The 27,634-nt window shown below is 40.4% G+C and overlaps 1 protein-coding gene across 3 annotated transcripts in view; it reads left to right on the forward strand.

Annotated features, from left to right (window-relative positions):
• TBC1D4 (TBC1 domain family member 4) overlaps positions 1-27,634 on the forward strand; it is a 166,280-nt gene that overhangs the window by 94,300 nt on the left and 44,346 nt on the right. For all 3 annotated transcript variants that reach the window (XM_075918883.2, XM_075918884.2, XM_075918886.2), the window contains exons 4-10: positions 1,629-1,733; positions 5,706-5,838; positions 8,249-8,340; positions 10,904-11,014; positions 11,563-11,682; positions 24,646-24,720; positions 25,880-26,106. In XM_075918883.2, the coding sequence (XP_075774998.1) occupies positions 1,629-1,733; positions 5,706-5,838; positions 8,249-8,340; positions 10,904-11,014; positions 11,563-11,682; positions 24,646-24,720; positions 25,880-26,106 (863 nt within the window). The remainder of the gene's footprint in view (positions 1-1,628; positions 1,734-5,705; positions 5,839-8,248; positions 8,341-10,903; positions 11,015-11,562; positions 11,683-24,645; positions 24,721-25,879; positions 26,107-27,634) is intronic.

Raw genomic sequence — 27,634 nt, forward strand, 5'->3', positions numbered from 1 at the left:
GTCTGAGCTAAATACAAGGTCAAATAGGTTAGCATAAGTAGCACAAGTAGAATAGGTTAGCACATGGAAGCGTAAGTTCAGACTATCTGTTCAATCTTGTATTTAGCTGTGACTCTGCCTACATTTCCCAGACCTGTAGAGCTCTTGGTAGCTTTAAAGCTTGTTTTTCACAAACAGAAGTTGATCCAATAAAAGATATTACTTCATCTGCTTGAGACCACCTTCTTCCAAACTGGGCATTTTGTAGGCAATAAATTGTTTTAGTTTTGTTTCATATTAGTGATTATGTAGTCTTTCACTAGAACATAACATGAGTGGGAGGGTGGGGGAAAAAAAAAAACTTGTTGAGAACTAAAGTGAATAGGTGCGAACAAAATTGTTTCCAAAATATCTGTGGCATATTAGAAAAGGAGTCTGTTTTAAAAGTACAAAACAGACCAAAACAATCCTCAAACAACCCAGGAGAATTCTTATGGTCAATAGAAATGAAATATTAATGTGTTCTAGCCAAATACTTGAATACATCCGCATTTGTTCACTGTTTAACACAGTGTGTTAACCATTCCTTTATCATGGATTTATTGTGATAACCTGGAATATTCACCCTTAGGAGCTTACAGTTGATTAAAATGAAAGGAAGCAGCAATCTCTCCAAAGTGTATTTAGGATTATTTTACCGCTGCCTTGGTAAATGTGCTGCTTTTCAGTGACATGAGTATAGGAGGGTGGTTAATTTCAGACTGTAAAATGCATGTGTCAAATTTATCTGAGCAATCCAACTAATATATATGATGCAGTTGTATATACCTACATGTGTAATTTCAAGTGTCAGACAGCTGTGCGGGTTTCTTGTTAAGTTTCACTGACCTTGTGAGTAACTTAGAACAATAAACAATTGTCATGTGACCTGTTGTATGACCAGTTGAGATGCCCTGGTAGAGAACAGAGCTGGAAGTACAGTTAACAAACTGGCTGTGCTATTTTCAGGTACAGTGACGCAAGTGTCATCCCACCTTCCCCTATGCAAGGAAATGAGAAAACTCAGACAGATTTTGCTGTAATTCTTCCTAAGTTTGTATTAAAATGGTTTATGCTGAGTCTGGTATCTGGTCTGCTCTCTAAGTAAATATGTGGGCTTAACCAAAGTGAAGGTCAGAAGGGTGGCCCTTTTGCATGTATAAAATCTGTGCCCTCTCACTTTGAGGTTGAAGGACCTGAGCTGCCATAGGTAAAATGGTCCTAGTGTCGTAAGGTGAGAAGATAGGGGCTAATCTGGACTAATTAAATCCAAGGAAGAATATAGTTAAGGTAAAATTGTATCCTAGCTAAATTTCTTTCCTCTTACTCATGGCCCTTTTGTATGTGTAAGAAGTCCTATGACTCGTAACCGTATTACACTTCTTTCTTTGATAAATAATGGCAGCCATGAAAAAACGAAGAATTGCCATGCTTAATATCAGCAGCCATGCAGATTTTTTATTTGCTACAAATTCTCAGTAGGGGATAAAGGAGGTGTACCCCAAAGATAACTGTTGGGAAGAGCTGAAATATTACTATCACTATATTTTTCTGACCTGATTTGGTATCTTAAAATGAATACATCACTAATACTTTTTCATTTTTTTCAGGGTATACAACATGTTGACCACTTTGGTTTCATTTGTCGGGAATCTGTTGAAACTGGGATCAACCAGTATGTGTGCTATGTGTTCCAGTGTGCAAGTGAATCTTTGGTAAGTAATTGTCATAAATGGTAATGGCAGTGTAGACCAAGCCTATAACTCAGTGGCATGGAAAATCCACACCCCAGAGCAGTGTAGTTGTGCTGACCTAACCCCCAGTATGGACAGCAGTATATCAACTGGAGGGCTTCTCTTGGTGATATAGCCACTGGGAGGTAGAATACCTGCACGAACAGAAGAAGCTCTCGGTGCCTCTGGTACTGTAACTGTAGATAAGCCCTCAGTTTTCACATTTTGGTAATCTCTTTCATCAGAGGATCTCAAAACTCTTAATAATCTCTGATTTTTCTGAAGCTATGTGATGCAGATAAGTGTTGTCCCTGCTTTCCATACAGGTAAACCGAGGCTCAGTGATTCAGAATCTGCTCTCCTTTGTGAATGCATAACTACATGTGCATGCAGCAATGCTTAACATCTGGACATGTCTGGAATTAGAATTTGCAGACATCAGATGTTTACACTAACAAATTCCAGGTGCATATATTTGAGTGTGCAGGTGGTGGCTAGATCAAGTCGTAAGTGAATATTTGACTGTAAGTAACTTGCAGGTTTTTCTCTGTTGAGATATAGACTCACAGGACTGGAAAAGACCTTGAGAGGTCATCTAAGCCAGTCTCCTGCACTCACAACAGGGCTAAGTGTTAGTTAGACTATCCCTGACAGGTGAGTCTCTCAACTGCTCTTAAAAACCTCCAATGACAGAGATTCCACTATCTCCCAAGGCAACTATTCCAGCACTTTTAATCGCCCTCAAACTGGGAACATTTTCTATTGCCCCATTTAAACCTTCCTTGCTGCCATTTAAGCCTATGGCCTTATCTACGCTTTCTAGCAACAAAACATGGGGAGCATTCACTTGTGATGCAACAAAAATCACCACATACCTCCACTTTTGGTGACAAAAAACTTCCACCGCTGCTCGAGACTATGCTGCTTCTTCGTAGAGGGCAAGGAGAACATTTTTTTTCCCTCTCCTTAGTGAACTGGGGCCAAACTTACTAAATTAGTAACTGAGCTGGAAATAGAATTTGGATGTACTGAATTCCAGTCCATGGCTTCCAGTACTAAGCTGTCATACTCTTTCCCTGTGCCACGCGCATAAAAATAAAGTAGGGACCTCAGGTTTGAAGCAGAAAAAGTGGATCTATAATTATTCTGCATAATGGATAGTTGAAATGTGTGACATAATGGACGAGTCATCAGTTAGTCATTGTAGTTATGAGACACAGCATACACAATTGTTAGATATGACATATATAAAGTAATGCCTTTGCACTATTTTCTTAGGGGGAGAAAGACGAGAAATAATAACTTTTATTGGGGCAACTTCTGTTGATGAAAGAGACAAGCTTTCAAGCTGCACAGTGCTCTTTTAATGGCAGGTACTAAGAAACCAAATTGTTATAATGAGAGCTAGGTTAAAGGAGGGAGGAACCCTCTAAAAAAATTTTAAATATTTTTTTTCTTACTTTTAAACAATTTTCAAGAATTAAATTATTTCAACTAATTCTGTAGCTGTCTAGAAGACAAACAAAAAAGAAAATTATTCTTAAAGTTGTTTTAATTGAAAGTCATATTTTTGATAAATATGTTTAACAGATACAATTTTTGCCAGCTCTGTTCAGTTCAGAGCACCAAACAATTTGAGCATTACGGAGTACTGCAGCAGTTGTTTCAGGGCTACGCTTTGTTATCAGGGCTTCAAACAGTGTAGGGCTAGATCGTCAGTTGGGGGAAACAAGCATAGCTTTACTGGAGTTCATGGAACTACACTACTTTACACCAACTAAAGATCTGACCCATTGTCAAATTTTGAGAGAGAGCCACTCCTTTGAATGGTCAGCTGATTGTAATTTCAAGAAAAATATATCTTTACCTGAATGGTTAATTTAAACCCTGACAATAATTCACAGGTAACCTAAAAGAAAGGAGGTGGATTATATAAATAAAACTCTCCTCCTTAACTCCCTCACATATTTAAGACTAATACATATTCCACTCGAAATAAATATTTAAATGGACAGAGGCATGGGAAAGAGACTTACTCTTTGTAAAGCAGAGTGGTAGGCTGTGCCGTTGTAATTGTGACTGCATTCCACGAGCCTTGTGAAATCTTTGTGACAGGACAAGAATAAATTGAGTTGTGAGAACTCAGCCAGAAGCTACCAAACAACATTAAATAGCACATGCCACAGAACTCAAACTGACTAATGCAGGCTTCCACCACCTATGCAAAGCTTTGCTTGATGATCAACAGATCACATTTTTATAATCCTAGCCCTCCTTTTATGATCCTAGTTTGAATGTTAGCAGATTGCTTGTAGACAGAAACCCGAACGTGCAGTCACGTTCCATCCATGACAAATGTGCTTCACAGAAAAGTGATATATGAGAGCAAAGAACTGGATCAGAAGTACAATATTCGAAAGCCCTCTAAGAATTGAATTGTCAATTTCAACACAATTTTCAGTCTGGCAGAAAAAACAAGGAAGTGGGCTGATTTGTGTGTCCTTAAAATGCATAAGAGGGAAGGAGATTCTGAGAAGTCTGTCTACAAAGCACATTTGAATATCTATCCCAATTTAGGAGAGAATGTTCACTTCTGGCCTATTTCCCATGCAAAATAAAGACTGACCTTATCCAGTATGCCAATGTGTGGGAACACTGCATTAGGGTATTTGTGGGCTATGTGAGAAAAGAGCAGGTTGCAGGCTGGAGTCTGGAAAACAATATATGAGTTATTTGTTGGTTACAAAGAAACTTGTAGCTTGTCTTTCAAATCCTTTGATCCAAGTGAGTAAGGGACTAAGAGGCTGGTACCTAAAGTTTCTGACATACCAGCAGAATATCAAAAGTATTTTGTTCTTAAGTGAGTTACACCAGGACAAATACACTATTTTAGGAAAAAAAATAATACATAACTATTCCCATGAGAAGCATCAGTAGAGCCCTTTACTTGTATCACTACTGCAAGTATGTACCCAATGAAGCTAAAATCTAAATATCTTAGAAGTGAGGATCATAATATGCTTTTTGAAGCTACTGGCAAATAAAATGTAATCTCTGTGTACAGTGAGACCTATTTTCCAAGCCTGAGTGCTTAAAGTTACAAAGTTATGGCTCGATTTGATTTGATTTTTTTCAGGGGGAGCTGGGGATGTACACCATTTCAGAAATGGGCCAGTAAATTCCCACCGGGATCTACAGAGCCATACAGTGAATTTTTAGAAGGCTGCTGAAGGGTCAGATTTTTAAAGGTGTTCAGGCACCCAAGGTATGTCTAGACTACATTGTTTTTTTCGAAAAAACTTCCCTTTTTTCGAAAAAAACTACACTGGCATCCACACTGCAATCACATTCTTTCAAAATTAAATTGAAAGAATGAAGGGGTTTTTTTTCAACATTGGTAAACCTAAAATTATGAGGAACACTTTTTTCGAAAGAGCTCTTTCGAAAAAAGGCGTGTGTGGATGCAGAACAGGAACATTTTTCAAAAAAAGAGGCAATCGAAAAAAGCACAGGTGCCCTGGTGGCCATTCTGTGAATAGCAATCAGGGCTTTCTTTGAAGAGAGTGTCCAGGCAATCGGGATGCTCTCTTTCAAAAAAGGAGATCACTTTTTCAAACTGGTTTTGAGGGGTGGATGCTCTCTTTCGAAATAAGCTTTTAGTCTAGACATACCCCCACAGATATAGGGAGTCATGTACGCCCTTTTGAAAATCCCACTAGGCACCTTCCTCCTATTGTCTACAATGTCCTTGTCTGACATCCTGTTGAAATCCATAGCAAATTAGGAATGGAACCTTGTTTTCTGGACCACTAAACTACTGCATGTTTTTATGATTATGCCGTATGAACAGGAAACATTCCTAACAAAACTTTATTGTAGAATAATTTCACATTCAATCTGTCTCGAAAATACCCAGAATTTTCATAGTCTGTTCTGTTTTTCTTTTCCTTCTAGGTTGATGAGATAATGCTTACCCTGAAACAAGCCTTTAGCACTGCTGCAGCTCTACAGAATGCCAAGACTCAGATTAAACTGTGTGAGGCCTGTCCTATGCACTCTTTACATAAACTCTGTGAAAGAATTGAAGGTACCAATTCAGTTTATTTCAAATTATCTAGATTTTTTTTCTTTTTTCACTCCAGAAGTATCCTAGTTCATCAGATATTAGTTCAATTAAAATCGGCCTAAAGTCTCAAATATTTTTGTTTCTGTCTTTACTCCTGCTCTATATATTTTTAGCATTTAAAAATTCTCAACATAGTGCTCTGAACACATTTGGAGCCCATTGTTTTTAAGGGAGGCTTTAAAAGTGGTAGTGAATGAAGGGACAGTGATGATGGGATGGAGGTTTTTGCTTCCCCCCCCCAGAAGTTGAGTGCTTTATGTATTTCATTACTTGTTCAATTGCATTAAATATGTTGTTAAACTATGAGATTAATTAAACAAAGATAATTAATTTAGGGCCACCACCTGACTTCAGATCTGACTTCACACACAGTTTTGACTTCAATGACAGTTAAATATGCCACAATATGGCTTTATAATATTTGACAGTATGGTTATTAGAAATAACGTAATCTGGCGGGTGAAACCCAACATACATAATCTAATATGATATACTCTGTTCTCTAAAAGGTAGCGGGGCGTTCACACAGAAACTTGTCTCTTGTTTTTGTACAAGGTACATTGTAATAAACACCACAAAACTTCTATTTGTGAAATAAACATGATCACTACAGAATTATGAGCTCCCTCTGGTGGATGAAAAGCACAAGAAATCTTGGCAGGGGGAGTACAATGTTCTAGCTAATCTGTCTGGGTACACGTCTCTGTTAAAGCACTAGATTATTCAGAAGTGGCAAATCATGGCTAGGAATTTCCTCCTTTCTTAATGAAAAGCTACAAATGCATAAGCTGTTTTGTCCTGATGACATGCATAGAAAGATTCATCGAAGTGAAAACGAGCCAACACCAAGATTTTCAAAAGTGACTTGTGAGTTTGGGTACTTCACCTTAGGTATTCCCCCGCCCACCACTGGAGACACATTAAGAGAGCCCAATATTTTCAAAAGTACAGAACATTGACCATCTGAAAATAGGACCTTCTAATATATATATTAAGTTGGGCACCTAAATCACCAGTCACTTCTGAAAATCTTTTTGTAAATAATTGTTGCTACAGTGTTTTTGGTGTCTTTAAATATTTGTTGGGCTTCAGACACAACCAAAAGGTGTCCTATTACCAAAGGATTTATTGTAAAGGAAGCCTAACCGTTTTTGTTGTGATATTCAGTTGCTTCAGGTTACTCTGCCAAACTTTAATGATTCCGGTTAAAATCCTCCATGCTGGGTGTTTGCATCAGTCTAAACGTTTTTTAAAAGGGTTTTCAAATAAAATGGTTCAGTGGCTTGAAAATGTAATTGGGGGCAGGGAAGAATGTGGTGTTTGGCTAATGTTTGACAGTCTTATCTTTTAAACTTAAGGTGTGATTTTTATTCTTTGAGCAGAGACATGGAGGTTGTCTAGGGCCTTGGTTTTCCCCTGTGACAATTCATCCAGATTTGGCTGGGGTATAAACATCTGAAAATTGCTGCAGTCCTAGAGCATAGTCTGCCTGATGATGAACTGGAACTTTTTTGCTACAGTTGCTACTCCCAGGAGCTAAAGTTGCTGTGGCCCAGGAACAGAGAGAGTAGGTAGACTTTCTTCTCTATATGGAGGGTATGCCACACTGCAGAGGAAGTTCGAAGCTGCCACTGTCGATCTTCCAGGGTTCGAATTAGTGGCTTAATTAAGACAGCTAATTCGAAGTGAGGGGGCACTTTAGTAGATGCTGGTAACCCTGCTTTCATGAGGAGTAAGGGAAATCAAAAGAAGAGTGTTCGCTCTTTGACTGCCTGCAGTGTGGATAGTGCCAAAAGTTAAGGTATTTCGACTTCAGCTACACAATTAGTGTAGCTTAAGTTGCATATCTCAATTCGACTTTGTCCCGTAGTGTAGACGTACCCTAAATGATCCCCCTTGGGCATCCAGAAAACATTGAGGAGTAGGAAGGAGCCTGACTTGAATATATAAGAGATGATGGGGACAAGGGCAGGTTGGAGTGTATTGGGGGAGAAAGAGGAACAGCTTTGGACCTCCATACAAGGTCCTAGAGTTTTTTTCACTGTGGTGTTCTATGCAAATGTTTCCCAGATGTGATTCCCTATCCACTATTAAAATAAGGCACTGAATTCTTTCTTCATTATGATCTAGTAAGAGTTGACAAAGTAAGAGATTTGCACTTTAATAGTATTTGAAAAGTACTTTGTAAATATGTTAATAGCTTTTTAACTGGAAAGCTTTCTAAAAATATCTCATCTTCCATTTATTTTAAACGTGCATTATATTTGTATAGTTTTTTTAGTAGCATAGTTAGGAATCTCAGGATAGTCTGATGAATGAAATGAGTTTTAGTAGTTCTCCGAGGATTTATTTTAATTCTTTTTTCTTTAAGGTCTTTACCCACCAAGAGCCAAACTTGTAATTCAGAGACACCTGTCATCACTGACTGATAATGAGCAAGCAGACATTTTTGAACGTGTTCAGGTAATAAAGTCAATGTAGTTCTTGTGTCCCTCCCCTATCTGCATAGATTTTTACTTCCTTCGTATTCTGGAAGTCTTTTTAGTGTGTTTGTGTGCCTGTGTGCAAAGTTTTGTGCTAAAGTTGCTGACTTTCCGGTGGTCAGTGGGTTATATTTTAAATTAGGAAATACCGCTGAAAGAAGTGATATGGGTATTTGGCTTTCTTACAGTCAACAGCATGGTATAAATATTCCATATTAATTCATTTCTCAAAATTATTATAGATTACACCAGTCTAAAGTGATTTGAGAAAGTGCTGCTGTGGGAACAGTTCAGTTCCCAACTGTGCTTTAAACTTATCATTGACAATGGGCAAAGTTATTTAATCTGTCTGTACATCTGGTCCTTGTGTAAAATGCGGAAAACAGTACTTCCCAATCTTGTGGAGAGATGTGGGCTGAGTTCTATAATGTACGTGAAGCATTCAAATAATGAAGTGACGTAGGCAGTAAAAAAGAAAAGTCAGCGATAAAGTGACTCTAGTATAGTAGAAGATAAAATAACACATGGTTCCAAAATTCCCCTTAGAATTATGTACATATGAGTATTGACTCTGGAGGTTCATTCTATAAACAAGAAGAACCCTGAGCAGGATTTAAAAAACAAACAAGCAAACTAACAACCATCATGGCCCCCCATACCTGTTCCCACATCATGTATCTTTTTTTTTTAACTCCCCTTCACCTTCCAAAAACTTTAGGTCCTGCAAGAGAAACAAATTGCCCCATGCTATTAAAAAAGTTAATATTGTTTATATATAATAACATAATTCAGGCTCAATTTTTACCAGTTAAGAGAATAAAATAAATCTAGCTTAAACCATATAAAAATACCTCAACTCCTATTATAAATAAATAAATAAATAAATAAATAAATAAATACATACATACATACATACATACATACATACATACATACATACATACATACATACATACATACATACATACATACATACAGATAGATAGATAGACATTAAATCTTTTTGTCCCTTGCTTACATTTGAAAGTATTAAAAACTTATTTTTTTTAAAAAAGAAAAACTTGTTTTACATTGTGGAAATTTTATTGATGATATGCTTACAAGAGATTTAATGTTTTCCTGAAAATTACTGCAGACTAGGTTTTTGTTTTGTTTTGCCCATCCAATCCCATCTGCAACATTTTACTTCCTGTTGGATCCCCATCCTGCTTCAGGGCTCTATAAGCAAGTATATTTAATGTGCAGGTGAAGAATTGATACAATGCATAAGAACATTTTGGCACTTTAAAATTGCACTTGGGATAAGATTTTTAAGAGATTGAGTCAATGTTTAACTGACCTAGGAACCTAAGTGTCATTTGCAAAATGAACTTGGACTACCTTTTGAAAATGCGACTTAAAATTAGGCATTGCAGAGTCTCATTCTCAAAAATAATGTAGATACTTAGAAACCTGTGTTCCATTGACCTCAAGTAATACTTAGGCTTGTAAGTCAGTTAAGCAGAGTAATCCTCATTGGAGTAACGCCTAAATACCTCTACAAATCTGAGCTACCATGGAGGTGCCTATCTGCAATGATATCTTCAAAAGCACCTAGCCACTTCCGAAAATGGTCTTGTATCCTAAGTCACTTAAGTGCTTTTGTAATTTTTGCTCTGCTTGAACAGTGCAAGGCATACTGTCTGTATGGTACTACATAAATTTTCATACAAGTTATTAGAAATCGCTGAATAATACTAATAGGCTTTGTCTACACTGCAAGATTTTGCAGCAGAAAAACTGCTAATGAGGATCTTGAGCAAAACAGAAGTGGCTACACTGCTTCTTTTTGTGCAAAAACCCCTTGCGCAGAATCAGCAGAAAATATGCCAATGACATTGTGACTCATTAGCATATTTTCTGCCACAAAAACTTGTAGTGTAGACATAGCCATAGTGTATATGCAATGCATACTACAAACTGCTATCATCTGGAGCACCAGGAACAACTTAACTTCCAAGAACACTTAGGGTACGTCCAGACTACATGCCTCTGTTGCTAGAGGCATGTAGATTAGGCTACCAGGCATAGGAAAATGAAGCGGCGATTTAAATAATCGCCGCTTCATTTAAATTTACATGGCTGCCGCGCTGAGCCGATCAGCTGTTTGTCGGCTCAGCGCGGTAGTCTGGACACGCGGGTGTCGACATCAAAGGCATTTGTCGACAGGTATGCCTCATCCCAGGAGGCATACCTGGGTGGTCGACAAATGCCTTTGATGTCGACACCCGCGCATCCAGACTTCCGCGCTGAGCCGACAAACAGCTGATCGGCTCAGTGCGGCAGCCATGTAAATTTAAATGAAGCGGCGATTATTTAAATCGCTGCTTCATTTTCCTATGCCTGGTAGCCTAATCTACATGCCCCTGGCGACAGAGGCATGTAGTGTAGACGTACCCTTACACATTGAACATTCATAATATTTCTAATAAATCCAATAAAATGAAAGTAGTAATGAATGCGTTGAAAGAGATTTTGTTTTTTAATTTGTCTGTTCTTGACAGAAAATGAAGCCTGTGAGTGACCAGGAAGAAAATGAACTTGTGATCTTACATTTGCGACAGTTGTGTGAAGCTAAACAAAAGACACATGTCCATATTGGCGAGGCACCATTGGTAAATTCCAATATTTATTTCTATTACTTTATTCACATACATCCTTCAATAACATTAGTAGCATGATGCTAGAGTATAGCAATGAGAACTGTACCTTTTATCCTTTTATGTTGTTAATGAGAGAGGACTCCTCATCAGTTTTACATAACTATACTATTTTTTATTTGCTTTGGCATGTTTGATTAAAGTTATTAAAATTTATATTTGGGATTGGGGTTGCTTTTCTGTTTTTTCTGTACACTTGGAAAAACTGGTTATTTTTGTTGCAGATTTTAGTACAATATAAGCAATGCCGAAAAAACCTTTTATCAGCCTAAACACATTAAGAAATAATTATGGTGCAGAGGAGAATGTATGGAATGTTACGTTTTTAGGCCATATGCTTCATTTCTTTAATTTTTTTTTTTTATTAATTTAGTCAGGTAGCTGACATTCTATATATTAGAAAGGGTACATTGCTTGTTATTTGATCAGTTTTACCTTTCAGAGGCCTTCAGATGCCCCAAGTACTACCAAAGCTACCAAAGTTTCTTGCTTACTTTTAACAGAACATTTCAAATAATGCAATCCCAGAAAACACTGCCAGCAGTGGCCGGTTTAAACTCGACATTCTGAAAAACAAGGCCAAGAAATCCTTGACTAGTTCTCTGGAAAACATCTTCTCAAGGGTAAGATTAACAGCTTATTGTCGACAGTTCTTGCAGATGTCATTAACATAAGGTCATACAGTGTGGCTACGTCTACACTGGCACCCTTTTCCGGAAATGCTTAAAACGGAAAAGGTTTTCCATTAAAAGTATTTCCGGAAAAGTGCGTCTACATTGGCAGGATGCTTTTCCGGAAAAAGTGCTTTTCCAGAAAAGCATCCTGCCAATGTAGACTCACTTTTCCGCAAAAAAGCCCCGATCGTCATTTTCGCAATCGGGGCTTTTTTGCGGAAAAGAAATCTGTGCTGTCTGCACTGGCCCTTTTCCGGAACAGTTTTCCGGAAAAGGACTTTTGCCCGAACTGGAGCAGCATAGTTTTTCTGGAAAAGCACTGATGATTTTACAGTAGATCGTCAGTGCTTTTCCGGAAATTCAAGGGGCCAGTGTAGACAGCTGGCAAGTTATTCCGGAAAAGCGGCTGATTTTCCGGAATAAGTGGTCAGTGTAGACACAGCCTGTTTGTTTATTTTCCATATTTAACAAGCGTTCAGATTTATACAAAAAATAGGTATGCTAAGATTGTATGCTTGAAATTTAATTGCTTCCTATGGGTTTAATTTGGCTGTACTATGTTAATGTAAAATTCAGGAGAAATTCAAATGCATAGATGCAGAAAGGCAGTCTTTCAGCAAATATTTCTTAAAATAGGTAGTTTCCATCAACAGCAGTGATAGAATGCACAAAGTGAAGCTTGCAAGATTAACAGTTATGAGACATGATAAAATGTAATTTGATCATAATTTTGGAGTGTTTGTGAATGCCTGACCAATATATTGTCATATCCTTGGCAAATCTTATTGCATATACTTGACTAAATGAAGTTAAACCTCAGTGAATTAGAGCTAATACTTTTTTGGGTCCATCATATTAAAAATGTGATTGTGTATGTTATGGTATGGAATTGTATGTAATTCCTCTCCTCCTAGAGGAATGCTAATATAGTTCTGTCAGTTATCAGCCCTTTGACGCTATCTGCTACAGAGATTGCCATATACTTGTTCAAACATGATTCTCCTGGGACCCACTGGTTTTAAACAGTCTTGGAGTTGTCTTGTGATCCAGCAGATTAACAGGATCCCTAGCCCATGGGGGCCTTAAGGAAGGTTTGGAGCATTGGGCTTGCTGAGACCCATAACCCATGGCTTGTTCTGAGCTGAAGCTGTAATTTCCTGGAAGCCACAAGGAGATTCCTTGGATGGAGTTTGGAAGGACTGCTCCTACTTGAGTTCAAGATAGGTTGGGCTGGTCTTATTAGCATGAATGCAGGTTCTTTTAACATTTTTAAATGTGTTCTCTGTAGTAGTACTTTTTATCTTAAGAATGAAATAGGCTTGTTTAGAAAAAATGGTATGTAACTTAAAACAGTGGGTATTTGCACTACTCCTGTCTGGCGAGAAAGCAAGCAGATGTGTTTGGATCACATGTCTATGCTGAGAATAACACAGTGAAGGCAGGGAGCTGTGCAGCTTGTCTATTTTCCCTTTTAGACATAGTTATCTCCATTAGCTAAATCATTGCTATGTGTGCGTCAACAATTGCACCATAACAGGTTAATTGCCTCCAATTAAGCCTGTAATGTTCCCTGTCACATAATTTACCCATCGCATCTTTCCTTCCAGCACACGAGTAAGTAGCCCCTTTGCCCCAAACTCTTTCCCCCTCCGGGCCCTTGGCTGCAGCACCTGAGGAGCGGGGAGAAAACAAACCTCTGGCAGCAGGGAGATGACTGTCTGTCTGAGGGGAGCAGGGGAAAAATCAGGCCCCCGGCAGGCTGGGGGCACGACTTGGAGTGGAGAGACAAGAGATAGGGCCATGTGTATGTGGGTGAAATCTAGGGCCTTGTGTGGGGAGGAAACACCCACCTGGTGGGCTGTGGGAGGGGAGGAGGGGTGGGAACCTGGGACAGGGAGAGAGGAAACAGGCTCCTGAGGGTGAGGGGGACCTCCTACCCTAAATCCCTCTGTTACACTTGTAGAAATATAATTACAGGTTGTACTGTCCTAACTGGGACTCCCTGGTCCAGCAACATCCGTGGTCTGGGATGGGTCACAGATGTTCCTGGACCACAGAATTCAGGAGGAGGGCAGTCTGGCAGTGGCACAGGAGTGCCATAAGGGGCACAGGTGACTCAGCCAGAAACCCAGAGTGGGGAGGGAGGATAGACAGCATGGTGGGGAGTTCTGGCCCCAGAGGCTGTGGAGCTCTAGCCTGGCAGCAGCCATGAACCTCTGACCTCAGCCAGGGAGCTCTGTCCCTGTCCCCGGCTGTGTTCAGGGTAATGCCAGCCTCAATCCCAGTGGCACCCAGGAAGTTCTGGCCAGAGCCGTGGAACTCTGGCCATGTCCCTCTGCTCCAGCCGTGGAGCTCTGGCCATGGTGTTTCAGCCCTAGCAGTAGCGGGTCTGAGGCAGCAGTGGGGGCAGGCTGGAGCCTAGCCTGATGGCAGCACAGCCCTGAGAGGAGGGACCTTCCATGGTCTGTCGAATCCCCTTGTTTGGGACCAGTCAAGTCCCAAGATGCCAGACCAGTGAGGTCCAACCTGTAGTAGAATCTTATGGGGGGGCGGGGTTTAAACGTGGCATATTGCCTTATTGTGAATGCAGAATTAATTTCTTATTCCTAGCTACTAAAATTATCCACCATACGCACACACAGTTCTTTAGATGGGATATAATTACCAGCCTCTCACTTGCTTGTGTTGTTCCACTGTCCAAGCAGTCTAGACATGAGGAGGGGAGCTTGGTTGTGTCAGTGTGCACTGATGCTCCTGGAGGATGACTGTAGCACTGAAAGACCCAAGTCTATAGTTTCTTAACCATCTTTTTATATGTTTTGATCCATAGAGCCTGTCCTGTCCCACTGCCCCAGTCACTGTATGATCATGAATCGTTAGTTAACGGCAGATGGGATTTTGATCTTTTCTTGATTGGGCTTTTGTCTCTCTTTCTTGGGTGGGTTCTTTTGCAGGGCTCTCCTGTATTGTTCTTTTGCAATCGAGGTGATGCTGGTAGCTGATCACCAGACAGGCTGGCTTCAGGGACTGATTCCTTTTTCACTCACTCTCCACTCACTCACTCTAACTTTTTAAGCAGAGTTAAGGCAGTTCAGATTTTGAAATGGGTTTCAGTTGAAATGGGATTCGGGCAATGCCAAATAAGTCTCCTAGTATAATGTAAGTGGCAACTGGCAATTTGAGATTTCTCTTACTGCATCTTTCTGTACTGCATACTTGGGTGATAGATTCTACTTAAACAAACCATAAGGATTAGCGAAGATAAGCCTTTTTCTAGCAACATCCAACACAGCAAATGGCTTGGGAATTTACATGTGTTGTACTTAAAGAATTGCATGAGATCTTTTTCAGGAGGATAAGGCAAAATGCCACATTTATTGGTAGTATATCATTATTGGATTATATGCAGGGCTCGACAAATAATGCAATCTACTCGCCCGTGGCGAATAGATTGCAACCCGGAAAAGCCGGATTCGGGCAATCTGCGCATGTGCAGAATGATCGGCGCATGCGCAGATTGCTGGACAGCGGGGCTCGCCGCACTTCGGCGAGCCCTGATTATATGCATACAATATACTATACTCATGCACTCTCACACACCATCTTGCCATTGCTTAGTTACCAATTTGTTGTTCCTCTTTACTTCACTGGCCAGATGAGAGAGTTGGGGAGGGAAAGTGATGAGTTGGGCTTCTGTCAGTCTGGATTGATGTTGATAAGGCAAGACTCGGGTCCCATGCCAAACACCCCACAATTATAGGAGCTTCCCTCTCATGTAAATCTATGCACTGTAGTTGTGTCAGTTAGTTCTTAATTAGAGCTGTGGTTCCTTCTTCTGAGAGTTGTCCCCAATGCTGCTACATTCATCTTCTAAGATGTTGTTTGCATTTAACTCCAATTCTGCTTCAAAAGAGGATGCTTGCTTCTGACTATATGTCCGATCCTTTCATAATGAGCCCATTTGACCGTTTCTTAGTTTCTTTGGGTTTGGGTCTTATTCTTCCCCTTTTCAACTGTTAATCCTTCCAAATTGTTGCCTTCCCGTGAACAACCGTGAAGGTGCTTTCCTTTCATGCCTCATTCATCCATGCCTCATTCATCAAGAACAGAACCACTTTCAAGTCAAAGGAGTAAGAGATCTATTCTACTTTTAGCACAAAGACATTTTTCTTATCTTGATTATTTCTAAGGACTAGAACATTATAAAAAGGCTTAACACAAAGTTTCTATATAACAGAAAGACCTGATACAAACTTTCTATAAAACATTATGAGAAGTCTACATTATAAGGCTAATACAAAGTTTCTGTATGAAGCTTACACATAGTTTCCATAAGACATTATAATACAAAGTTTCTGAGACATAATAAAATGAGTAATATAAACTTTCTATAAAACATAATACTATTTATTTACACTTGTTAAATCACACTTCTACTAAAATGCATAAATAGAGTCTTGTAGAATGATGCACTGAAAAGATGATTCACATTGTTCTTCATTCATAGCCACATCTTCATCCACATCATTTTTTCCCAATATGCAGTTTTCCTTATGATGTTTTGTTCTTACAGGTAGGCCTTGCATTTTTCTTCTTGCACTGCTTACACTTGACACTTTACTTTTTTTACCCAGATTCTTTCTTTCAACTGGAAGCCATGACAATTTTTCTGTGGCAAAAGTGTAAGGGAATAGAAGAAGCGATGTGTGTGCTGAATAATGTCTTCCCTCTTCCTTTCCAGTACACTCCTCGGTTGCTTTTTATTCTGCCTCTGTCCTTCCCTACATATTGTGTCTCTGTCTATCGTTAGACCATAGAATCATAGGACTGGAGATCATCGAGTCCAGCCCCCTGTCCAAAGCAGGACCAACCTCAACTAAATCATCCCTGGCCTTTGTCAAGCCAGGACTTAGAAACCTCTAGGGATGGAGATTCCACCTCCTTCCTAGGTAACCCATTCTTCACCACTCTCATAGTGAAATAGTTTTTCCTAATATCCAACCTAGATCCACTCCCTCCTTTCCCTCCCCCCGTTGTAACTTGAGACCATTGCTCCTTGTTCTGCCATCCATCACTACTGAGAACAGCCTCTCCCCATCCTCTTTGAAACCTCCCTTCAGGAAGTAAAGGCTGCTATCAAATCTCCCCTCACCCTTCTCTTCTGCAGACTAAATAAGCCCAAATTCCTCAGCCTATCCTCGTAGATCAAGTGCTCCAACCCCCTAATCATTTTGGTTGCCTTCCACTGAACACTCTCCAATGTGTCCACATCTTTTCTGTAGTTGGGGGCCCAGAATTGGATGCAATATTCCAGATGTGTCCTCACTAGTGCCAAATAAAGGGGAATAATCACTTCTCTAGATCTGCTGGCAATGCTCCTCCTAATGCAACCTAATAGACCATTAGCCTTCTTGACTACAAGGGCACACTGTTGACTCATATCCAGCTTCTCATCCACTGTAATCCCCAGGTCCTTTTCTGCTGAACTGCTGCCTAGCCAGTTGGTCCCCAGTCTGTAACAACGCTTTGGATTCTTCCATCCCAGTGCAGGACTCTGCACTTGTCCTTGTTGAATCTCATCAGATTTCTTTTGGCCCAATTCTCTAACCTGTCTAGGTCATTCTGGACCCTATCCCTGCCCTCTAATATATCTACCTCTCCCCCTAGCTTAGTGTCATCCAAAAACTTGCTGAGGGTGCACTCCATCCCCTCATCCAGATCATGAATGAAGATGTTGAATAAAACCATGTCTTAATTAACTTTGCTGTGCTTGGACCAAGTCCACTGTAAGCACAGAACAAAAACAATCCTATCCAGCCCTACTATCCATGTTTTAGCATATGTTAGCTTGCTAAGAAATTGAAAGCCCAGACTAGACAGATTAGAGACATCATTCATTTTCATAAGACTGTAAGACTGTGTCTAGACTACATCCCTCTTTCGATAAAGGGATGTAAATTAGACACTTCGAAATTGCAAATGAAGCGGGGATTTAAATATCCTGCATTTCATTTCCATAATCACGTAATGGCGCTCTTTGGAAAAAATGAGGTTTACAGGATCTTTTGAAAAAGCCTGCCATTTTTGAAAGAACCACATCTAGACCATGGTTTTACTTTTGAAATGGTGCTTTTTCGAAAGAGCACCATGATGCAGTTATGCAAATGAGGCGCGGGATATTTAAATCCTTGCTTCATTTGCAATTTCAAAGTGTCTACTTTACATCCCTCTGTCAAAAGAGGGATGTAGTCTAGACGCAGCCTAAGTGTATGTGTATCGTGTTTGTGGTTAGATTTAATTGTAACTGTTCTTTTTAAATGAGATATTTAGTGTTGATTTAAAATCTGATTTAAATTTAAAAGTCCGTTTTTAAAACATTGTTTTTTTTCCATTCCTCAGCTTTGTTTTCTGTCTGTCTGCTCTTTTGAGTGGGGATATAACTCTCTCCTTTCTCAATGGAGTATTTCTAGGCGGAACAACAGTTCCCTGCCTCTATTGTGTCATTCTAGGTTAAAGACAGGCTGCATTAAGCAAACTTCTCCTGCCCACTATTCACTATTAACAGAATGATTGCCAAGAGTTACCACATAGCACTTCCTCTGCAAGCCTGTTTTATTCTTAAGGTAAAAGTGCTGCAGAAAAAAAACATTGAAATCCATAAAAAAGTACACATATACTAATAAGATCACCACTGATCATCCCAATCCTAATATAGGCTCTGACAAGAGCAGTCTTTAAAAATATCACCTGCATTGTGGTTTCACATTCATCACAGCTGTAGTGCAGAACAAACAGCTTCATGACATGTTCAGTCCACCCTTTGTACAGTACTGGGGTCCTTGATCTGGAGCTTCCAGGAGAGTGTAATTAGCAGAGAATTGAGTTCTGTCCCCAGGGCATAACTTCAAAAGGATGGATTCAGAGTCCATCATTTGCATCCCTCGCACTCTCAGGTATTTCTGAGGCAATCCACATTACACATGTTGTCCCCAAAAGTCCTTTGAAGTTCCTCATGTCTCCCAGAAATTACATTAATCCTGTCTTCCTGCTAAAGAAGTTCCTGTCCACCCCGCCCCTATTTGCCTCCCACCCCCCTCTACCTACCTCAAGTGAAAATGGAGGTAGTGTCGGCTTCCCGGGGATGGACAGAAGTCCCGCAGCTTAGCACCACTTCCGGCGATTCCGGAAGTAGCGCTAGCTGCTCTGCCGGGTGTACTGCGGGAGGGAGCATCGGCTCCCTGCGCCGCACAGGAGGGGTGAGTCATCCCCGGGGGAGGCGTGCGTGCAGGGCTTCCCTGCGCCGGGGAGGGGGTCGGCCCTGGGGCAGGTGAGCGCGGGGTTTCCCTGCGCCGGGGGGGGGGGGGGTCGGCCCTGGGGCAGGCTCGTGCAGGGTTTCCCTGCGCTGGGTGGGGGTCAGCCCCCGGGGCAGGCACGTGCTGGTTTCCCTCTGGGGGCGGGGGAATCCTGGGAGGAGGCAGACACAGGGGACTCTTTGCCTCCACTGGCACCCCACTCCCCAGCCCCCACTCCCCAGCCACAGAACTTTGTCTCCACTCCCTGTCGCCACTCTCCTAACTCTGTCCCCACTCCCCTGTTCCCAGCTACAGAACTCTGTCCCTATTCCTGTCCCCACTGGCACTCTGTCCCCTGCTGCAGAACCCTGTCCCCTGCCCTCCCCGCACCCTCTTCCCTCTCCCCTGCCCCCAGCCGCAGAACTCTGTCCCCACAAAATGTATAATTATAAATGCTTCATTTTAGATTTAAGTAGCGTGAATAAAAAACAGACCATTTATTTCATAACAATAAACACGTGATTTTAATGTTATATATCGCATAATTTAAAAATAAACTGTTTATTAGAGTGTGTAAGTAAGGGCTGGGGATAGCAAATGATGGACAGGAAGAGAATAGAAAGGGGCGGGGCTTTAAGAAAGGGCAGGGCTTCAAGAAAGGGGCAGGACGGTAGATCTTCACCTGTTCGGAGATTTAAAAAGTGATCTTGGGTGTAACAAGGTTGGAGACCACTGGATTAAGACATTGATAAATCACTCAAACAACACAGTAAGAACAGGATTGCAAACAGCTACTTGCCCAGTTAGTCCGATTGGCATCAATGGCACTACTTGAGTAAGTGCTCACTAATGTCAATGAAGTATTTACTTCCAACCCTAAACAGGACACCTATTTGCTTTGTTAAAAATCTCAAAAGGATGCCTTTTTCTCTTTTGCTTACTTAGCTGAAATGTGCTTTAATTTGCTAGGACTGCATTGAAAACAAGCTGAGGCTTCATAGCTGTGCATCTCAGAAAACTAAATATAACCCGTGTTTGACCTCAAACCTCATAAAAAGTCACCGTTTTGTTTCAGACCAATTCCACAAGCCAAATACACAGAGAAGGACTGGAACTTAACTTCATTCACATGTTTAATTATTATGCTAATGGTCTGAACCAGGATAAAGGATTGTTCGCACACTGTCTTCCACCTTTTAAGGACTTAACCGAACAGTGGAAGTGCTAATGGTTCTTAACAGCCTCTTGTAACTATCTGAACTATCTACACACTGTCTGTCTTTTTCTTCCTCCCCTCCCCTTTTTCTTTCTTCCCCCTCCCCTTCCTTTCCTTATTTATTCTTGGATCTGGACTTCTTATACTCCAGTCATCTGAAGAAGTGGGCTGTGCCCACAAAAGCTCATGATACCATCTACATATTTTGTTAGCCTTTAAGGTGCTATTATAGTATTTGTTGTTTAAGTTTTTTCTCATAAATAGTTAGTGAATTTTGTTCCCATTTTCCCATACCAGATGAAGAAAACAAAGTTTTGTTCTGTTTTGTTTTGTTTCTGGCCTCGAAGTGTAGTATTTACAGTAGTCAGATTTCTTGAATGTCAAAAGCATAACAGGAGCTTTCCCTAAACTAAAATCATGTGTTTAAGTTATTGCATATTGACATCTTTTACGTGTTATGCTCCTAAAGAGAGAGATGCTTCAGGGCCAGCATTCCTTTCTCTTGGTAACAGGCTTTAGCAGGTAAAGAATGCATCCAGGAAACTAGCACTGATTTTCAAGACTAAAGCTCTGGCAGGAAAAAGTAACCTGGGAAAATTCTTAATGTTGTTGACATTGTAAAACATTACCTAGGCTTGTGTCTACAAGAGGAGCTACTATGCCTTCTTTATAACTAGAAGACTTACCTGGATTGCTCGGGACCTTTAGTGCAGGCGCCAGGCAGTGTGTGTGGGGAGGATGCACGAGTCAGGGTTGGGGAGTGAGGGGCTCAGGGTAGGGAATGGGGGGGTAGGAGTCAGGACATGGGGTTGGGAAGTGTGGGGGGCCTCAGGGTAGGGGGAGGAGGCCATGCAACCAGTCTTGCCTGCCTCTCCTTGGGTCTGACATTGGGTGGGGACAGATGTTGGGGGAGGGAAGGGCACAGCTGGCCCTCGGGAGGAGCACTGGTGCTCCGCAGGGGGAGAGTAGCTTTGTATTATTATAGAACTTATGGAACCAGTCAGTGACCAGGACCCATTGTTCTAGGTGCTACACAGCAAGTACAAAATGACTGTCCCAAAAATCTTGCAATCCAAGAATAGACCAATATAGTCAGATCAGATTGTGGGGCTCTTTTTTTAAATCCCCCATGAGACACTATCGATTAGCAGAAGCTGTAGTCTCTCAGCTTGCCAGCAGCCTAATCACTGTGACATTTATGCAGCCGTCACAGAGAAAGGAGCCTTTTGAAAATGAGTTAGTTTTGTGGGTATGTACAGGGTACCCCTCTCAGGTATGAAAATCAGCATGGGAGAAAGCAAATGGGTTTGCTTTTATGTGTCTGATCAAGTATCAAAGTAGAAGGCTTCAGGAGCTGGGGATGTCCCTTTCTAACAGATAATAAAACAATGTAACATAATGTATTCTGCAAGCCTGTTTCAGCCAAAGGGTTGCAGTGTTCACTGGCCAATTTCAGTAAAGACGGTTATGTTGTAACTGACTAGAAAGCAGAATTGCAGAAAAGAATGTGAGAATCATAGAGGATTTTTGATAGTGTGATACTGTTGCAAAAAACACAAGTGTCATTCTTAGTATGTTAATGGAGTGTCATGTAGTTAATTGTTTGTTATTGCATGGTAGGTAGCTGTTTTGCTCTGCTTGGCACTGGTGAGGCCTCCTCTGGAGGGCTGTGCCAAGCATTTGGCTGGCACTATAAAAACAATGTGGACAAACTGATAGAAGTCCAGAGGAGAGCAATACAAATGTACAAGTTTAGAAAACATACCATAGGAGAAAGTATGGAATCATTAGTTGTGTTTACTTTAAAGATGAGAAGACTGAGTGGGGACATAAGTTTTCAAAGAAGTAGAGGTGTTGTTATAGAGACGACAATGATCAATTGTTCTTTGTGTCCACTGAAAGTAGGACCAAAAGTAATTGACTTTCAAGCAAGGGAGATTTTGGTTCGATATTAAGAAAAACATCTAATTATGTAAAGATGCTTAAGCCCTGGAACAAACTAGGGATGACTATCCAATAAGCAAATGCTTATTGGATAGTCAGTCGAATAGCTGATTTCCCCTCCCCCCCCCCACCCTTGCTGCCTTTGTCAGATAGAGGTAGCAAAGGAAGGGGAAAGAGGGTATTTCCAAGTGGCAGTGCTGTACAGCTGTACCCCAGCTCAGCTGTTCGGCGACATCCCCTTTGGAATGCTGAGGTGACGTTGAACCTGGGATCAACTGTGCGGTACTGCCACGTGTGGAGCCTGAGGTCAGCTGGGGAGTCCCCAGCTGATCCCAGCTCTGCGTGGCATTTCAGATTCGCAGCATAGCATGGAGCCTGGGCATGGAGCCCTGTGCTGTCGCTTTGAAATGCACAAGAGCCCCCGCTGAGGACTCTTGTGCATTTCAAAGCTGGCACGCCACATGCAGCCCGGAGTCAGCAGGAATTCCCGCTGGCCCCAGGCTGCATGTGGAGTTTTGCATTCCTTCTTTGAAATGTACAAGACAAATACATGTCAAGGATGGTCTTGATCTATTTGGCCCTCCTGTAGAGGGGAGATGGACTACTTAACCCCTTGAGGTCTCTTCCAGCCTTATAGTTTCAAGATTCTGTGCTCCAATATATCATGCTAACACCAAGGCTATGTCTAGACTACGCTGAAGTTTTGAAAGAATTTGCATATCTTCTTCCGATCTCATTTTCGAAAGTGAAAGTAGTCGGGATGCGGTTTTTTCCAGCAATCCTCTCCTCCCCCCCCTTTTTTTTTTTCAAAAAGCCGCTATTCCGCAAAAGTGAGGAAGAAGATATGCAAATTCCCGTGAAATTTGCATGTCCTCTTTCGAAACTTCATCATAACCTAGATGAGCCCCAACTGTAAATGGTGTGTAGAAGACAAGAAAAATACCTTCCACAGATGTAGATAGAATCACTTACCCCCAGGAAAAAGTGGTTGACCTGTAAAATTTGTAGGTCTCGGATACCAAATTCCCTCTAATAAATCTATCAGTCTCAAAACAGCATTTGAAGAGTCATGGAATTTAGGAATGTTAACATTTATTTATTCAAGTAACTGTGTAACCACTGGATTTTTTCAGTGGTTACACACTGCCTCTTCCCCTTCCCCCTCAAAGCTGTTCCCTCAGGTAGGCAGCTCATAGGCAATATGTGTGGTGAGCCAGCTTAAAAGCCAGCTCTGGTGCTCACTGGCTCTGCCCGCTCCTGCCCTCCCCCCCCCCGCCCCTCTTCCCATGCAGCCATGCTTACTAAACAATAGAATGAGGTGTAGTCTGGTTGTACCAGAGGGTTGTTGAGCTGGGAACGAGGGAGGAAGCCCCGTATGATAAGAGTCTACTTCTGGTAAGATGTGAGAGGGTGGGAACACAGTCTAATAAACTTGAGGAACTATAGAGTGTTTTGTCAAAAAGGGAAAGATCATTTTGGAAAGACATGGGGACAGGAGACAGGTCTCAGAAACATCTTTATCTTTAGAATGGAGATTCTGTGGATTTCAATGGAAAGAATCCCATTAAAAATCGTATCCCGCTTCTGGTAACTGTTTTGGTTGTGATGGATCATTTATTTCGATTTCAGAACAACTAAGTTGCTAATCAGTACGTGTACTGATTTCAGGGAGATAAGGCACAAGTATGTCCTTATTTGGAGCATATCCTCAGTTGATCCTTACTGTGATCAGGGCCTCTTCCTAATGTTTGTATTTTTCCCTTAAGGGGATAGCATTTCTCACGCAGAAATTCTTTCTTGCCTCTGGTAAGAAATAACTTACTTTCCCTTGTTTAAAAACCTTGACATGGAAGCAGGCAGTTCTTTTTACTTGAACAGATTTTTGTGCTTCAAAATCTTTCCCCCCCCCCTTTTTTTTACTGTAGAAAGAGACCAGTGATGATTTTCCATAATGGAAAGGGCTTGATGGACTATAGATCTTGCTATGTAGCTCTGAAATGATGAAACTATACTACATAGCTATAAACATTTGATAAGACTATACATTTGAGGCATAGTCTGGGTGTAGCCATGCTGTATTGGAATGTTAAAAATATATGTGGTGTATGTGTATAAACATTTTATAGCTTCTATTTTATAAGCCATGAATGCCATCAAAATGTAAGATAAAATTTCACATTTTTTTTCTTGTGACTGTGACTACCTTTAATTTAAATCATTGCATAGCATGCTAATTAAAAATTCATTGAATGTATTTGATGCTCTGAAATCAAAGGATAGATTGAATTTGATAAAGATGCATAGTACAGGCATTTACTATGTGGGCTTTTTATGTAGCAACTCTCTCTTTACCTGAAGGAGCACTGTTATTTTTTCCAGTCTTCTTTTAAACAATTTATTTATTCTTCTTATTATGAAGAACAAAACTCAGAATAAAATGGAACACTCTCATTCCTGCAGGGAGCCAGCAGAATGCGAGGCCGTCTGGGCAGTATGGATAGCTTTGAACGCTGCAGCAGCTTGGCTTCTGATAAGGTATGTAACAAAATTCAGTAAAACTGGAATGTGCAATAGCTAATGCTGAAGCAGTAATACAGCAGCTCTCCTGTCTTGATTTCAAGGTGGCCACATAGAGAACACATGCATTTTGCAAAGTTCAAATAAGATGCATCTATATTGGAGTATAATCCTCCCTCATCATTGTATGTATCTTATTTCAGTTTTCTAAACAACATTCTTGTTAAAACTCGAACTTAAAGAAAACCTTGTTCTTCTTCATTTATGCTGGCTGTTTAAAAATAAACTTCACCTAGCTTGCTTTTATGAGCAAATAAAATAAGGGAATTTCTAGTCTGTTTCTGTTTCATAATTTTTCTAAGTGATATTTAAACTAAAACCAAGCCCAATTTAAAAAATACATTACTTTTTTCAAGTAAAAAAGCTTGTGTTTTCCATTTGCAAATTGTGGACACAAAACTAACAGTGGTCCTTGTTAAAATATGTATATAAAGGTATTGTAATACAAATTATTTGTTGTTGTTCAATGAAAGAACTTGATTTTTTTAACTAGTTGAAAACCCCATGTATAATGCCAGTTTTGTTCACTTTCATTTTTATTTCCTGTCTTTAATGTCTTTCCTTTTACTTCATACAACATTTGAATGAATGATAGTTTTTCCCAAGAGAAGGAAGATACATAACAGCTTTTATTATTTGATTTTCCTGCCGCTGTTACTCAGAATTTGTCAGTGTAATAATAATCTCTTTTCCAGGATATTGCTTTGACAGTACAGGAAATATGTTCATGATATGTCGCGGAAGCTAATATAAACCTAGCTTTGGCTTTGATAGTTTTCCATACCTTCTTTTTCCTGAAAGAGCTGGAAGTCTAGCAGTTGCAATTGTTAGTAACAAGAGGGTGTTCAAGAGAGGAATGACTGGTCTATTGTGAATGCTTTGTGTACACCCTCTTTTTGTTGTTTTTAAAAAGGACATTGTTGTTTCAGAGCTCATTATCAAAGGATGTCTGGTGTTTTGTTGCGCAGTTGATAATTAGCATACAATAGGCCATGACCAAGAAGGGGAGAGGTTTCAGTCCTTTTAGACCCATGATGAACTGTACGATTTGTTCAGTTATGTTACCAGTTCTACAGTGCAGAGGGGAAAACCTGACTCCTATCTGATTTCCTTTCAGGACTGTTCACCAGGAGATTCTCCTCCAGCCACTCCTCCAGCTTCCCCTGTGTCCTCGGTCTGGCAGCCATTTCCCGAAGAGGACTCTGATTCTCCTCAGTTTAGAAGGCGTGCGCACACTTTCAGCCATCCACCATCCAGTTCCAAGAGAAGGATTACTTTCCAGGACGGGAGATCCCAGAGTGTTAAGTCTCCTCTTCTGAGACAAAATTCTGTAGAACAGAGCAGGTGAGTTTGGGCACTCAAATCTGTACAAGAAGATTTTCTCATAAGGAAAAATTGAATGAAATGAAAAATATAAATGAGGCTTGTGAATTTAAGCTACAATTGCTAATGTTCGCAATGTTTGCTTGTATGGTAGTCAGAATTTTCCAAATAATTACATTCGGAAATTTTCTCCACAGCTTGTACTTATTGCTATAAAACCATTTATACATGGATGATAGATAATTATGCAAAGAGTCAGTTGTTATCTTAGCTCTGCGGTCTTTGGCAAAAGACACAAACTTTTTGGCCATGTCTGCGCTAGAGAAATTTAGGGGTGGGAAATTCCCCTCAGGTCAGCTTCGTGGGTGGCCACACCACTGGAAGCTATAATGTGGGCAAGGTCTAGTGCCATTTTCAGCCACCAGGTCAGTGAAACCTCTTGAGGAAAGGATTGTAGGAATTATTCTACTATTTGTACCATATTGTAAGACTCTTCAGCTATATTTAACTTTTTGAGAGCGATAGGATGTTCAAGTTTCATAGTACTTTTTTCCAAATGTCTCCCTTTTAATGTCCATTCCTTTTGCTGTAGAGATCTTTTGCTCCAGCTAGCATGGCTGGGGATGCTTCTTCCATTGGATATAATCATTGAATCATCATTTTGGTCAGGAGTCATCACAGTTCTTTTTCAGTTCTTGGATACTTGTTTACTTTCCTCACATCCAGGAATAGGCATGCAAACTCAACATCACTGTCTTTATTTGCTTGCTCCGATTCCAGACTCTCAGATTCTCTTACCTGGGAACATTCTTGCACAACCCCTGACTTGGCTTCTACATTTTAAGCAATACATTTTTAAAAATACTGTTGGGTGAAACTGTAGCCCTCCTCTCCTCCCCCCCCCCCCCCCCCCCCAACCATTGAATATACTTATTAAAATGAGGAGGTTAACACCACAAGTGACTCTATCATAATGTAATAACTTGGAGAGAGAGAGAGAGAGGGAGAGAAAGAAAGAGAAGTGGGGGAGGGCAGGAAAAGGAAGCTTTTGAAATGAGTTCATTGTAATGTTATCCCTGTGTTTTGGCAGATAATTTTAGGGGTTTTTTCACCAACCAAGATGATGGTATGTGCAAACAGGAAACCCTTAGCAATTAGTATTTTAAAACATGCTGACTTGACTGCTTTATAACAGTCTTCAGAAACTGACTTAAGTTGCATGATCCGCAAGCTTCCAGTCAAAACAACCACTTCACAACAACTTAATCTTAGCTCATTTTTCCTTTCTGCTGCAGGATGAGTAATCAACTGGAAATATTTATATCAAAGCAACTGAAGTGATTGTAATATGTCTGCAGATGGGTGTTTATTTTTTTCTTAATTATTTAAATGTTTTATGTGATCTTCCTTGTAACTTGTAGGATTTACATTTTCCAATTTTTTTTTGAAATTGTGTTGAGTAGTTAAGTAGAAATTTCTACAATAATCTTTCATTGAATTTTCTCAAAAGTTTTCACACTTAAATATTTTGAGAACATATCCATCTTAA

This window comes from Pelodiscus sinensis, chromosome 1 (genome assembly GCF_052426305.1).
Source record: "Pelodiscus sinensis isolate ZL-2025 chromosome 1, ASM5242630v1, whole genome shotgun sequence".
Classification (NCBI taxonomy): Eukaryota; Metazoa; Chordata; order Testudines; family Trionychidae; genus Pelodiscus; species Pelodiscus sinensis.